This window comes from Oncorhynchus clarkii, chromosome 2 (assembly GCF_045791955.1).
Source record: "Oncorhynchus clarkii lewisi isolate Uvic-CL-2024 chromosome 2, UVic_Ocla_1.0, whole genome shotgun sequence".
In the NCBI taxonomy this organism is placed as follows: Eukaryota; Metazoa; Chordata; class Actinopteri; order Salmoniformes; family Salmonidae; genus Oncorhynchus; species Oncorhynchus clarkii.
The window spans coordinates 19773601-19787606 of NC_092148.1; the positions used below are offsets into that span (position 1 = coordinate 19773601).

Genomic DNA, 14006 nt, shown 5'->3' on the forward strand with positions numbered 1-14006 from the left:
AGAATCTTGTTTCTCATGGTCTGAGTCCTTTAGGTGCCTTTTGGCAAACTCCAAGCGGGCTGTCATGTGCCTTTTACTGAGGAGTGGCTTCCGTCTCGCCACTCTACCGTAAAGGCCTGTTTGGTGGAGTAATGCAGAGATGGTTGTCCTTCTGGAAGGTTCTCCCGTCTCCACAGAGGAACTAGAGCTCTGTCAGAGTGACTGTCGGGTTCTTGGTAAACTCTCTGACCAAAGCCCTTCTCCCCTGATTGCTCAGTCTAGGAAGAGTCTTTGTGGTTCCAAACTTCTTCCATTTAATAATGATGGAGGCCACTGTGTTCTTGGGGACCATCAATCCTGCAGATTTTTTTTTTGTACGAGGTACAGATCTCTACCTCGACACAATCCTGTTTCGGAACTCTAAGGACAATTCTTTCGACCTCATGGCTTGGTTTTTGCTCTGACATCCACTGTCAACTGTGAGACCTTATATAGACAGGTGTGTGCCTTTCCAAATAATGTCCAATCAATTGAATTTACCACAGGTGGACTCCAATCAAGTTGTAGAAACGCCTCAAGGATGATCAATGGAAACAGGATGCACCTGAGCTCAATTTAGAGTCTCATAGCAAAGGGTCTGGTTACATGTAAATAAGGTATTTCTGTTTTTATTTTTAATGCATTTGCAAAAATGTCTAAAAACCTGTTTTCACTTTGTCATTATGGGGTATTGTGTGTAGATTGATGAAGATTTGTAGTTATTTAATCAATTTTAGAATAAGAATGTAATGCAATAAAATGTGGAAAAAGTCAAGTGGTCTGAATACTTTCCGAATGCACTGTATGTGTCTAATTGTACATGTAGTCAGTTGGCTAAACCAAGGCATACAGCTACAGTAGCCTACATGTACAAGACCCTTACTTGCGCCAACTTTGCTGATAGCTACTTTATGAAGGAAAAATGTACTTACTATGACTGTAAAGTCGCTCTTGATAAAAGCATCTGCTAAATAACTCAAACGTAAATGTATTTTTCCCATCGTACATCAGTGTTGTTGGTCGCCATAACTTCATTAGACTGGGGATTAGGGTTAAGCATGCTTCCAACCCAACCAGGCCCAGTGTCTTTGGCCAGCAGACCAGCAAGCCAGCAGGCCAACAAGTCATACAGCTCTCAGCCGGGTTAAGCCGAGGGAGAAAATGTGGTCGAAGATTAACCACACTTATATGTACTTCAATGCACAACTCAAACATGCATGCACACACAAACAAAAACGCACACAAGCATGCATGCATGCACACACACACATGCAGACACAAACAAAAGCACACTCACAAACATATAAATGCTACGTCTGTGACCAAGTGATTGTCTGAGGCTGTCTTAATCCCTGCCATCCATGTCTGAGGACGTCAGGAGATGATGTGGAAATTGGCCACTAGAGGCAACAGTGAGCGCTGTTACCTTCAAGTAAACTCAACAAAAATAGAAACGTCCTCTCACTGTCAACTGCGTTTATTTTCAGCAAACTTAACATGTGTAAATGTTTTTATGAACATAATAAGATTCAATAACAGAGACATAACCTGAACAAGTTCCACAGACATGTGAACAGAAATGGAATAATGTGTCCCTGATCAAAATCAAAAGTAACAGTCAGTATCTGGTGTGGCCACCAGCTGCATTAAGTACTGCAGTGCATCTCCTCCTCATGGACTGCACCAGATTTGCCAGTTCTTGCTGTGAAATGTTATCCCACTCTTCCACCAAGGCACCTGCACGTTCCCGGACATTTCTGGGGGCAATGGCCCTAGCCCTCACCCTCCGATCCAAAAGGTCCCAGACATCCAGAGTCAGTAGAAAGGCCTCTTTAGTGTCCTAAGTGTTCATAACTGTGACCTTAATTGCCTACCATCTGTAAGCTGTTAGTGTCTCAACGACCGTTCCACAGGTGCATGTTCATTAATTGTTTATGGTTCATTGAACAAGCATGGGAAACAGTGTGAAAATCCTTTACAATGAAGATCTGTGAAGTTATTTGGATTTTTATGAACTATCTTAGAGAGACAGGGTCCTGAAAAAGGGATGTTTCTTTTTTTGCTGAGTTTAGATTCGGTTTTGCTATGGCGTTGTGGACGGCGATGATCAATAGGCGTAAGAAAGCCATAGAATGTTGTTTTTGAGATTTGTTTTAAGCCTATCCTAAACCTTAACCCTTACCTTAACCATTCGATGTTAATGCCTAAATTTAAGATTTCGGAGTCAATGTCTTAACCTTAAACACTTTGAAATTTGACATTTGCAACAACTTTGATGGTTTGAGAAACTGACTGTGAGAGCTAGTTTCAGCATTCATGGCATGTTCCATAGGTATAAGCTCTCCATTCAAATGTGATAAATTGAATGATTAACACAAGAGCATGTCTCTAGCATAAGATCATGTAGTCCAATTTCAAAAGATTTGAGAAAGAAAAGTACAATGTTTCTGTGTAGAGAATATCTCAAATGATGTCTCATAATATTTATTTTATAAAGCGAAAAGATTATACAAATAATTACTGATCCAAAATAGTGAATTAAAGAATGAATGTAGTGGTCAGAGCAGGGTCGCATCTCAGTAGATATACAGTACCAGTCAATAGTTTGGACACACCTACTCATTCAAGGTTTTTATTTTATTTTGTATTATTTTCTACATTGTAGAATAATAGTGAAGACATCAAAACTATGAAATAAGTGTTAAACAAATCCAAATGTGTTTTATCCACCCTTTGCCTTGAATACCGCTTTGCACATTCTTGGCATTCTCTCAACCAGCTACATGAGGTAGTCACCTGGAATGCATTTCAACTTGTTAGGGGTAGGGTCCTTTTTTCAGAATTTCCGCCTGACTGACGTGCCCAAAGTAAACTGCCTGTTACCCAGGCCCAGAAGCCAGGATATGCATATAATTGGTACCATTGGATAGAAAAAACTTTGAAGTTTGTAGCAATGTTAAAATAATGTTTGAGACTATAAGACAATTGATATGTTAGGAGAAAATCCAAAGAAAAACCAACCAGAATTTATTTTTTTGTTGAGATTCCATACTCTTACAATGGATAGCTACGGGTCCGATGCAATTCCAGCTCCCAGATTGCAATTCCTATGGATTCCACTAGATGTCAACAGTCTTTGTTCAATGTTTCAGGCTTGTTTCTTCCAAAATGAGGAAGAATTTTGAGTTTTGGTACTGGGAGTCACAGTTGGAAATCAATCTGTGGGCGCACGACGAAGAGGATGTGCACTTGATAATTGAACTTTTCTATTGAACATACTTCTTTTCGTATGAAATATTATAGTTGAATTACATTTGAGGGTACCTGAGGAATAAATAGAAATGTAGTTTGACTTGTTTTAACAATGTCTAGAGGTAGCTTTTTGGATTCCTTTCTCTGCATGATGAACTCATAAAGATGGTGCCAACTAAACAGACTTTTGGGGATATAAAGAAGGATTTTATCTAACAAAACGACCATGTATGTTGTAGCTGGGACCCTTTGGATTACAAATCAGAGGAAGATTTTCAAAAAGTAAGTGATTATTTATTCGCTATTTGTGATTTTAGGAAGCCTGTGCTGGTTGAAAAATGTGTTGATGTAGGGCGCCATCCTCAATCGCATGGCATGCTCTCACTGTAAAGCCTATTGTAAATCGGACAATGCAGTTAGATTAACAAGAATTTAAGCTTTTAACCGATATAAGACATGTATGTACCTAGATATTTAATATCCATCATTTTTACAATTATTTATTTGAATTGTGCTGACGGGACACCTAGCACTAAATATGCCAATTCTGTCTTCTTTATTCAAATGTATTACTGACTGTACTGCTATCTGAACGCTGCTATTGCTGATAATATGGAGAGAATACTGACAGAGAGAGAAAGAGCACACTGATATGTTTCGCTGGTTTGAATCGCCGAGCCGACTATGTGAAAAATATGTCGATGTGCTTAATAAATATATTGCACCATTCTCTATGCATGTAGACACTAGGATTTTAGTTTTCAAAATATGTGTTTGCAATAATGTTGATTATCTTTAGAAAAAATGGCTGTGTGTGTACTTAATTGAATAGAACCAAATATGAATCAACAAGAAATATGTGACATCATCATCGTCATTGTGACATCATCAACAAATTGAAACATTGTATAATGTTTTACTTGTTCCAGACAATGATATGCAAAATGTTGTGGCATAGGTTATTTTGATCCTGGATTAACCCTTTGTAGGTTACATGACAGTCATGTCTTAACTGGGTTACATCTGACCTACTATTCTAGATAAGTATGGCTGTAGGCCTATGCAATAAATGTCACCAAAAATAATTGAATGTTCTGCATGTGAATGGATTCTTGAAACTGTAGTTTATCAGTTTATTCCTAGAGTCTATGGTTTATTATGTTTTATAAGAGGGACATGACCCATGACTGAGTTTGCAAGTTTGCCTAGATCTATTTGTGTCTCGTTTCCAGCAACAAATGCGTATAATTTAACAGGTACTAAAAGTATCCTCAGTCCTTTCCCACTGTCCTTGATCCTATTGCCCAAACTTGCCACTCCTGAGTGAGGCTTGCTCTTGTTATTGATGTCGCTTGGCTTGTGCACTGCTGGTGCTGACGTAACCTGACGCACAAGGACAGAGGATCCGCCTCCAAACTCGACTCACTCGGCAACCAAGTCAGTGCTCAGTGCTGTGCGCACGTAGCCCCGTCCCGGCTATTGTCGTTTCTGCTCTGCTGTTTCTGTCATCCCCTTCCCTCTATCACTTCCTCCTACATTATAATACTTTCACTGTGACTGCCTGCGGTCGGCTAACAAGGAAGCGTGGGGAGCGTGGCTCTTTACTTTCGTATGATAGAGAGGACATATGGCGGCGGACTGTTATTATTCAGAAAACAACAGTCAAAGCATATTAATCCAAAACAAGCAACCGGGACGAGGAAAGATTCGATAACTGCAAAATGGCTACAACTACTTATTCTGGATTATGTTCGTGAAATGTTCTGAAATACATTTCAAAGTTTTAATGTCAAGCGTGTTTACTTTGTTTTAGCGCACCGTAAGGACAGCTTTCCAACCCGTTGTTTTGCATCGCTGTCAGTTACTTTTATTCATTGACATTTTCAACCTGTCATTGGGGTCGTAACGACGTATAATTTCCACTTTTGGTATTTTTCTTTTAAACACTGCCCTGGACTGGGTGGTCGTGTGTTTGTGTCCCTTTGCGTTTTAAATGTGGCACACTCACTGACCGCCACAGTGCTGCACGAGCCCTTTAGTAATTCCGGGTAAATTTGTGGACGTGTGTTGGCACCAGCGACCGACATGGGGGCTAAGCAGAGCAGCCCAGCCGCTAACGGACGGACCAGGGCTTACTCGGGCTCGGATCTACCTTCGAGCACCTCTACTACCAGCAATGGGAACGGTAGGACTGCAGCGATGGCAATGAGCTATCACGTGTACGGCCAGTCGGCTCACGGGGCCTCGGGAACCACAGCGACCTCCAGTCAACACATTGGCCATAGGACGAGGTCCGTGGGAGGCAGTTCTGGAGGGTCAGGGCCAAGACCCCAGTCAGGCATCAACATCCCTAACAGCAGGGGAGCCTACAGCTCACAGGAGTCTGGCAGCAGCACCCCGGAGGAGGCAGAGAGGGACAGGTCCAGCGGGGGGCTAGGGGGTCCCCGGTTGTTGATTGGATCATTACCAGCACACCTTTCGCCTCACCTTTTTGGAGGTAAGAGACTGGCTGACAATAAGGTAGCAACATGCAGCAAACAACGTGTGTCTGTGTAATGTTGAATCTGTTTTATTCACTGAACTCTGTCTAAATGTGTTTTACACCTGTTACTCACCAGTGTGGACCAAATGTGTCCTAACCTCAGTTTTACAGCTACTTGCACCTTGATGACATGTTTGTAGTTTTAACTGTGTAACAATAGTGTTGTAACATTTTAGATGATCATAGTTTACAGTCAGAATGGATAGGCTACGATTCAATAACCCCCGCCTCATCCTCTTCCTCCTCCTTATCTGCCCCATCTTCATCCTCCTCCTCATCACCATCATTTACTTTTACAGTGCACACCACAGTAAGGAGTGTTCATTATCAGCAGTGAATGCGATACCAAACAGCCTTTTTTGGAACGATGGAAAGCATTCATCTGATCCCTGCAACTACAACCCACATCATGTCCACTTCAGTATGACATAATAGTTGTAGAGGAGACCGGCTACACTAAATCTCACCACAAGTGCCAGCAGACAGACATTCAGGTTACACGGCTATAAAATGTCTGTGTTGAGTGATCAAAGTCCACTCAACAAGGCATGCCTGTTGCTACAAGGACTTGTGTAATATCGCACAATAACAAAGTCTGCATCTGCATCTAGTCTATTCCATTAGCATTGGGCCTGATGTAACTAACAGAGTGACATTGATATCTGTTTGAAGAAGCAAAGGTATACTAGTTGGTTAATAGTCAGTTATAGCCTACTACTGTAGTTATTGAGCAAGCTAGTCAGTGATATGAGAATCACTCCTCATAAATGAGGCTACTGTCAGTGTCCAGTCTAAGGTGAGACCGCCTTGTCCAGATCAGACTGTCAACTCAGTATCCGCAGGGCTTGTTTGCCTTTCTCTTCCCGACATGCTGTTTGAGGATTAGCTTGGTCTAGGAATTTAACAGATTAGGTCCAGAAAACCACACAAAAGATTGTGGTTACTTTGCAGTGAGCTGCTAAATATGCAGACATGCTGAATAGAGAGAAACAGAGAGATTACTTTAGAGAGAAGTCATTTCACTCTGCTTTCTCCCCATCTCTGAGGAGAATTATCATCACAAAACAAGCGAGAAAGGGAGGGAGAATTTACATGGATTATCTGGGTCTGGGGAATATTTGCTCAGCAATTATCTTGGCTGTGAATGTTCACTTGCCACTGACACTTTAACTTTCAGAAAGGGAAGCTTCGACATGCCTCATCTAACATGCCTCAAGTAATTAATCAAATCCAACACGGGATGTATCTCGATAGCCACCCTATTCCCTATATAGTGCACTACTTTTGACTATAGGAGTAGATTGCCAGTACCATGATGTTTGTAAGGTTACATGGCCATCTTTGGAACGTGTGATTGACCAGTGATGGACCATGCAGGTCAAGGAGGCATGTATTCTCCCATTAGAATGTAGACCTAAACAATCGAGCACCAACTGATTGAGCCATTCATCAATCATCAACTCAACCCATTGACTTTCTCTCCACATTCTGCAGCCCTGCTCATTCAGACGCTGCTTCTCTCTCCCTTGTGCCTTCTTTGATACACTCACCCTGATCTCAAGCTGCAATTAAATTAAAACCCAAATTAGATTTGACCTCCACTCACCTCAGCTGCGCTGTTCACTCTCGCATAACATGCACAGCGCGCAGAAGCCCTGCTATCGTTTCATAGGAAACAACCAGGTTCAGACTTCACAGATGTATTCAACTCAGCTGCACTGTTTACTCTCACAACAGAATAGACTCGCCAGCCTCCAGAATCTCTGATGTCACTTAATAGTCTTAAGAAGCATGTCTGGTAAAAGTTCAGACTTCACGTACAGTATGCACAACAGGCCAGCTATTCACTCTCACACAATATAGCCTACAGACTGCAACATTCTTTTCTAACAGTATATGCCTTGGATATCATGTCTGGTGTAAGTTTCAGGCTTCACACAGCTGGAGCACCTGTGGTGAAAATAGAGCAGCCATGTCGTTGAGTGGTTGAGTCGTTGGTTGCTCAGATGGAATTTCCCCGGCAGCTCTTGGGTTCTGTGTTGAGAGGCCAGCCTGTTCTCTGCTCTCGACCTTCTTCCTGCACCCGGGTCGTGGCGTGTTCTGTCGGGGTGAGACTCAACCACATCAGATCTACTCAGATGTAAACACAGTTAGAATTTAGACTCCTGTGTGTCTGAGAGCTTAGGGGGGATATTGTTTTACATACATACATACAGTACATACATACATACATACATACATACTCACTCTTGGCTTGGTTTTGACTGTGCATGCTCTGACATGCACGGTCAACTGTGTGACCTTATATAGACTGGTGTGTGCCTTTCTAAATCATGTCCAATCAATTGAATTTACCACAGGTGGACTCCAATCAAGTTGTAGGAACATCTCAAGGATGATCAATGGGAACAGGATGCACCTGAGCTTAATCTTGAGTCTCATAGCAAAGGGTCTGAATACTTATGTAAATAAGGTATTTCTGTTTTTATTTTTAATGCATTTGCAAAAATTTCTAAAATCCTGTTTTCACTTTGTCATTATGGGTATTGATGAAAAAAAATATTGAATCAGTTTTTTAATAAGGCTGTAACGTAACAAAATCTGGAAAAGTCAGTGAGTGAATACTTTCCGAATACATAGACGCTGCTGCTCCAGGAGAGGCCTATTTACACAGGTATGAAGAAAAGAGGGATGATGAATGGATCGATGGATCTGAACAAAAATGTACAGATGAGGATTGAGGAAACACTGGGGAGTACAAAAAGACAGATTAACACAAGAACCCTTGGGCCTCGACAGACCCCCCCCCCTTCAAGCTAATGAGCAGTCATTCCGACTGCAACATTCTAACAGTGCAATTAATACATTTCATATATGCTATCGCACATATAATCATTTAGTTGTGTTTATGAATGCCTTGGGTAACTTTAGAATAAATGCACAATAGCATTTTCATTACTTTATGTAACTACAGGCTACATGTAAAAAAATATATATATATTTTGTTCAAGTATTCAATCAATTTTATTAATGGATTGCCATTGTTACAACACATAGGCGTTCTGTTTCATAGTTGTATTACGGTAACAGTTTATTTTTATAACGATAAAATAAATACAAATACCCCAACTACCAAGACGCACAGTCAAGACTCGCAGTCAAATGATGAAAACATCAGTAGCCTAAATAGTGAAACGCAGCACAAACGCAATAATGGCATTCTAATGAATTTTGACAGCAGTCCAAATAAGTCAGCACGTGCTTCTGTGCGTCTTCACGCAATGGCATCAGTTGGATTTCATTTAGCTGTTATCCACTTGTCTCAATATTTGAGTCAACAGTTGACTCAATATTCGTACCTTTCCCTTGCTTGACACACGTTGACATACCTTTGTTTGGTTGTAATACGTAATCGTCTCCGGTTTCCTCTCGTTGTGTCCCGTCGTTATGGAGTGCAATGGCTGTGCAGGTGCCTTATTTTGCACTGAGGGAGGGAGCTCCCGTCTCACTATGTTCACGGTGCTGGCCGACTTGTTTTCTATGCAAGCAACTTGTTCGCCAATGACAGTGAAGTGAAGAAATTGTCCATGGTGACATTTCTCCCATTGCCAACGCAAGGTTCCACAAGCCTCATCACCACATTCTTCGACACTGGCTCACCTGCTGCCGATGTGTTTTTTTTCCCAGAAACTGAAAGCCGTTCAGCATATACAATTACACACGCTCTCAGTAAGTAGCCTACTCCAAGTAGGTTAGAGTAGACTGATAAGACTTCTTTGATTCGGTGGACTGATGTAGGGTACATACCATCTGAAGATTATATTTAGAATGGCTCAATACCAATAGAATGGCCCCCTCTGTTCTTCATTCACAATTGGTGATTACATAATTATGCATTGTTTGCTCCCCCTCACTCATCAACTCACCCGTTCTCCCTCTGTCTCCCCATAATACTTTAATTAAATAATTAATTAATTAAATAATTTAATCAGTTATATGAGTGAAATTAGTTTCGGTATAGTTTATGTTCGAGGCAATTATCCGGGTGATTATCAGCTGGACAATGTGCTTTCAACTGTCGGTCAGGAGGCAGTGTGTTATATAGACTTATTTAGGACAAAGTCAAGGACTGAGCGGAGCAGGCCCTACTGTCAGGAGGCAGTGTGTTATATAGACTTATTTAGGACAAAGTCAAGGACTGAGCGGAGCAGGCCCTACTGTCAGGAGGCAGTGTGTTATATAGACTTATTTAGGACAAAGTCAAGGACTGAGTGGAGCAGGCCCTACTGTCAGGAGGCAGTGTGTTATATAGACTTATTTAGGACAAAGTCAAGGACTGAGGGGAGCAGGCCCTACTGTCAGGAGGCAGTGTGTTATATAGACTTATTTAGGACAAAGTCAAGGACGGAGGGGGGCATGACATAAAAAACGGCAGAGTAATAAAATGAATAAATTCATGAGCAGTCAAAATGAGAAGAATAAGGGTTACCAAAGGTGAAAGAAAGGAGTGTGTGAGAGAGAGGAGGAGAGGAGTACATCTGACGAAATGGCTGCAGTGCAGAGCTAACAGTAAACAGATAGAAAAATCAATTGCGGTTGAGCTGCCGATGGGAGTGAACATAATAATTATGGACTGAATATATCAGCATTTGTCTCCTATAACCGGCATGGTTGGATTACAGAGGAATTATTGGTCAAGAGAAAGTGTGTGTGTGTCTGTGTGTGTGTGCGTGCGTGTTTCACATGACTGCAGTGAGTGAGTGGTGAGACAGGCATTACCCATGCTGCTGTACTTTGATCACTGTCACATGAGAATTTACACGACAAAAACAATTCCTGAAGAGGCAAATCATTGTTATGTTTGTGTGTATAAATGTGTGTGAAACTACAATGACTTTTATGTCAAATCAGCAGTGAAAATACTGCTTCCCAGATGGACTCAAGCTGACCCTGAATAACGATTCACCTGTTCTGGAATTATTTTTGTCTTGTAAATTCTCATGTGACAGTGATCAAAGTACAGCAGCATGGGTAATGCCTTTCTCAAAACTTACTTACTTACTTACTTACTTACTCACACACACACACACACACACACACACACACACACACACACACACACACACACTCAGAGAGTGTCACTGTCTTGTTTTGCCTGATGACTGTCCTGTGTTATTCCCATGTTGGACTAGCATCCTCATAATCTAGCAATATTAGCATAAGAACCGCTTGAGAGGCCTCTCTCTCTCCGTTAACTCCTCCTCTCACCCCTCGTCTCTCCTCTCCAGCACAGCGTGCACTTGATATTTCATGCCTGCCTAACTGCCTGACTGATGCCCAGTGCACTTGGCTGCAGACATTAATTAATTTGTGATGGCTCTCCTTCCTTCTCTTCAGACTGGCACATTCTTCTGCTCTTAACTTGTAAAGGCAAGAGCTCAAAGTGAAAGTCAGTTGAGGGAGAGGGAAAGAAAGAGAGAGAGGGGAGAGAGAGAGGGAGGGGGAGAGAGAGAGGGAGGGGAAGAGAGGGGAAGGGAGGGGAAGAGAGAGAGAGAAGGGGAGAGAGAGAGGGTGGGGAAGAGGGAGAGGGAGAGAGAGAGAGAGGGAGGGGAAGAGAGAGAGAGAGAGGGAGGGAGGGGGGGGGGAGAGAGAGAGAGAGAGTGTGTGAGAAGGGAAGAGATAGATAGAATGATGAAAGTGAAAGATGAAAGTGATCAGGAGAGGATAGAGTAAAATACTAACAGGATGTCCCAGAATTCACTATGGGTTGTTGGGTATGGAGTACAGAATGGGTGATATGGGGGAGTGATAGATGACATGATGATGGGACATAGGGAGATACCTTGCCCTTCTTTTCTCAGATAGGTGGGTCTCGCTCAATCATTGACCACTGTGACAGCTAATCTATACGGAGCCCTGCCTCACCTTAGTCACCTGTAGACAACCCACTCTGTCATTAAGATGGAAATTCCCCACCACACACACACACACACACACACACACACATACATGCACGCACACACACACATACACACACTGACATTCAGTTATGCCATGTCACTGGTTAGTGTGTCCCAACAACAGGTTGTTAGTTTGTGGATGTGACTCTGCACAAGCTCTGCCTAATTATTAACCTGCCTCTTTAAGTTTCCTCTCTGTGATGAAAGCAGGCTTCTGTTCTATTTAGACACCATGTGTTTGTGTCTGCCTGCCTGCCTGCCTTTGTCTTGTCTGTCTGCCTGTCCATCCATCTGTCTGTCTATCTGTTTGTCCGTTAGCCAGCAGCTGGTCTCCCCTCTCCGCCCCAGGCCTGACAGTCATCCATCTGAGCCGTGTCATCTATTGATAGGGCTGTGTGTTAATGTGGCAACATGTCTCATTTGTACTGTCATTAACTCACATGGTCCTGGCTGCACCTGTAAAACTGTCATTCCACCTTTAAAGATCTGTCATTCCACCTTTAAAGATCTGTCATTCCACCTTTAAAGATCTGTCATTCCACCTTTTAAGATCTGTCATTCCACCTTTAAAGATCTGTCATTCCACCTTTAAAGATCTGTCATTCAACCTTTAAAGATCTGTCATTCTACCTTTAAAGATCTGTCATTCCACCTTTAAAGATCTGTCATTCCACCTTTAACGGTCTGTCATTCCACCTTTAACGATCTGTCATTCCACCTTTAAAGATCTGTCATTCCACCTTTAAATGTCTGTCATTCCACCTTTAACGATCTGTCATTCCACCTTTAAAGATCTGTCATTCCACCTTTAAAGGTCTGTCATTCCACCTTTAAAGATCTGTCATTCCACCTTTAAAGGTCTGTCATTCCACCTTTAACGATCTGTCATTCCACCTTTAAAGGTCTGTCATTCCACCTTTAAAGATGCCGTTTTGTCTTTACGAGTGACACACTTAATGACAGGAGCGTCTGGTGGTCTCTGGAGAACTAGATGTGGAGGCTCATCTTGCTCCGCTGGCAGGGGACCAGAGGAGGAGGGCTGGAGGTAGAGATCCAGTTTTTCAGTGTGTCTTTGTAGAGTGGAGCAGAGTAGTGCACACAGAGAGTCAGTTAACTGACAACTGCAGCACCTGCTGCTCACTCAACTGGCTCTAAGTCAACACACATGGAAATGCACTCACACATGCACACACATACCCAAACACACACACTTGTGAACAGAGAGAGCAGGACAAGAGTGTCAGGTAGGAGGAAGTGTGTGTGTGTGGTCTGCAGTTTGCTCTTTGCTCTGTGGGCTATTAAGGTTGGCTGTCAGCAGGTATTGTGCTGGTGCACCAACCGGAACACTCCCGCCCTCCGCCCAGTGAACGATTGTGTGTACACACACCACTAGACATGCAGTATTAGGATAATCCGCTAGCCAATGGGTTTGTTTTGCAGCAGGAGCAGTCTGGAGTGGGAGGGAGGAGACGAAGGGTACTGTGGTGTCTTTGAAGAAAGGACAGGAGAGGAGGAAAGGGAGGAGAAAGCGTGGGGAGAGGGAGGTACTGTTGTGTCTGTGCTGGTACAAAATCTAACTTCTGCTTGCTGGGTGTGAAACATGCGCTGTAAGGCCGGGGCTCTAGCTGTGGCCCTACTCTGCTCTGGTCTGCTCTGTGTGGAGACTCCACATGTCTTAACATGTCTTCTCTTTCCCTACCTTCCTCAAAACACTAACCCTAGCCCAAGTATTATCTCTTTCCCTACCTTCCTCAAAACACTAACCCTAGTCCGGGTATTATCTCTTTCCCTACCTTACTCAAAACACTAACCCTAGTCCGGGTATTATCTCTTTCCCTACCTTACTCAAAACACTAACCCTAGCCCAAGTATTATCTCTTTCCCTACCTTCCTCAAAACACTAACCCTAGTCCGGGTATTATCTCTTTCCCTACCTTACTCAAAACACTAACCCTAGCCCAAGTATTATCTCTTTCCCTACCTTACTCAAAACACTAACCCTAGCCCAAGTATTATCTCTTTCCCTACCTTCCTCAAAACACTAACCCTAGCCCAAGTATTATCTCTTTCCCTACCTTCCTCAAAACACTAACCCTAGTCCGGGTATTATCTCTTTCCCTACCTTCCTCAAAACACTAACCCTAGTCCGGGTATTATCTCTTTCCCTACCTTACTCAAAACACTAACCCTAGTCCGGGTATTATCTCTTTCCCTACCTTACTCAAAACACTAAC

General features: G+C 42.6%; 1 protein-coding gene across 2 annotated transcripts in view; it reads left to right on the forward strand.

The window, feature by feature from the left end:
* Positions 1-4698: 4698 nt before the first annotated feature.
* The window catches only part of LOC139423735 (E3 ubiquitin-protein ligase znrf2-like), a 96606-nt gene continuing 87298 nt past the window's right edge, over positions 4699-14006 (forward strand). Inside the window, exon 1 of one of the 2 annotated variants that reach the window (XM_071175355.1) lies at positions 4699-5767. In XM_071175355.1, the coding sequence (XP_071031456.1) occupies positions 5356-5767 (412 nt within the window). In that variant the 5' untranslated portion in view covers positions 4699-5355. The remainder of the gene's footprint in view (positions 5768-14006) is intronic. The other variant, XR_011635873.1, reaches the window with a different exon arrangement.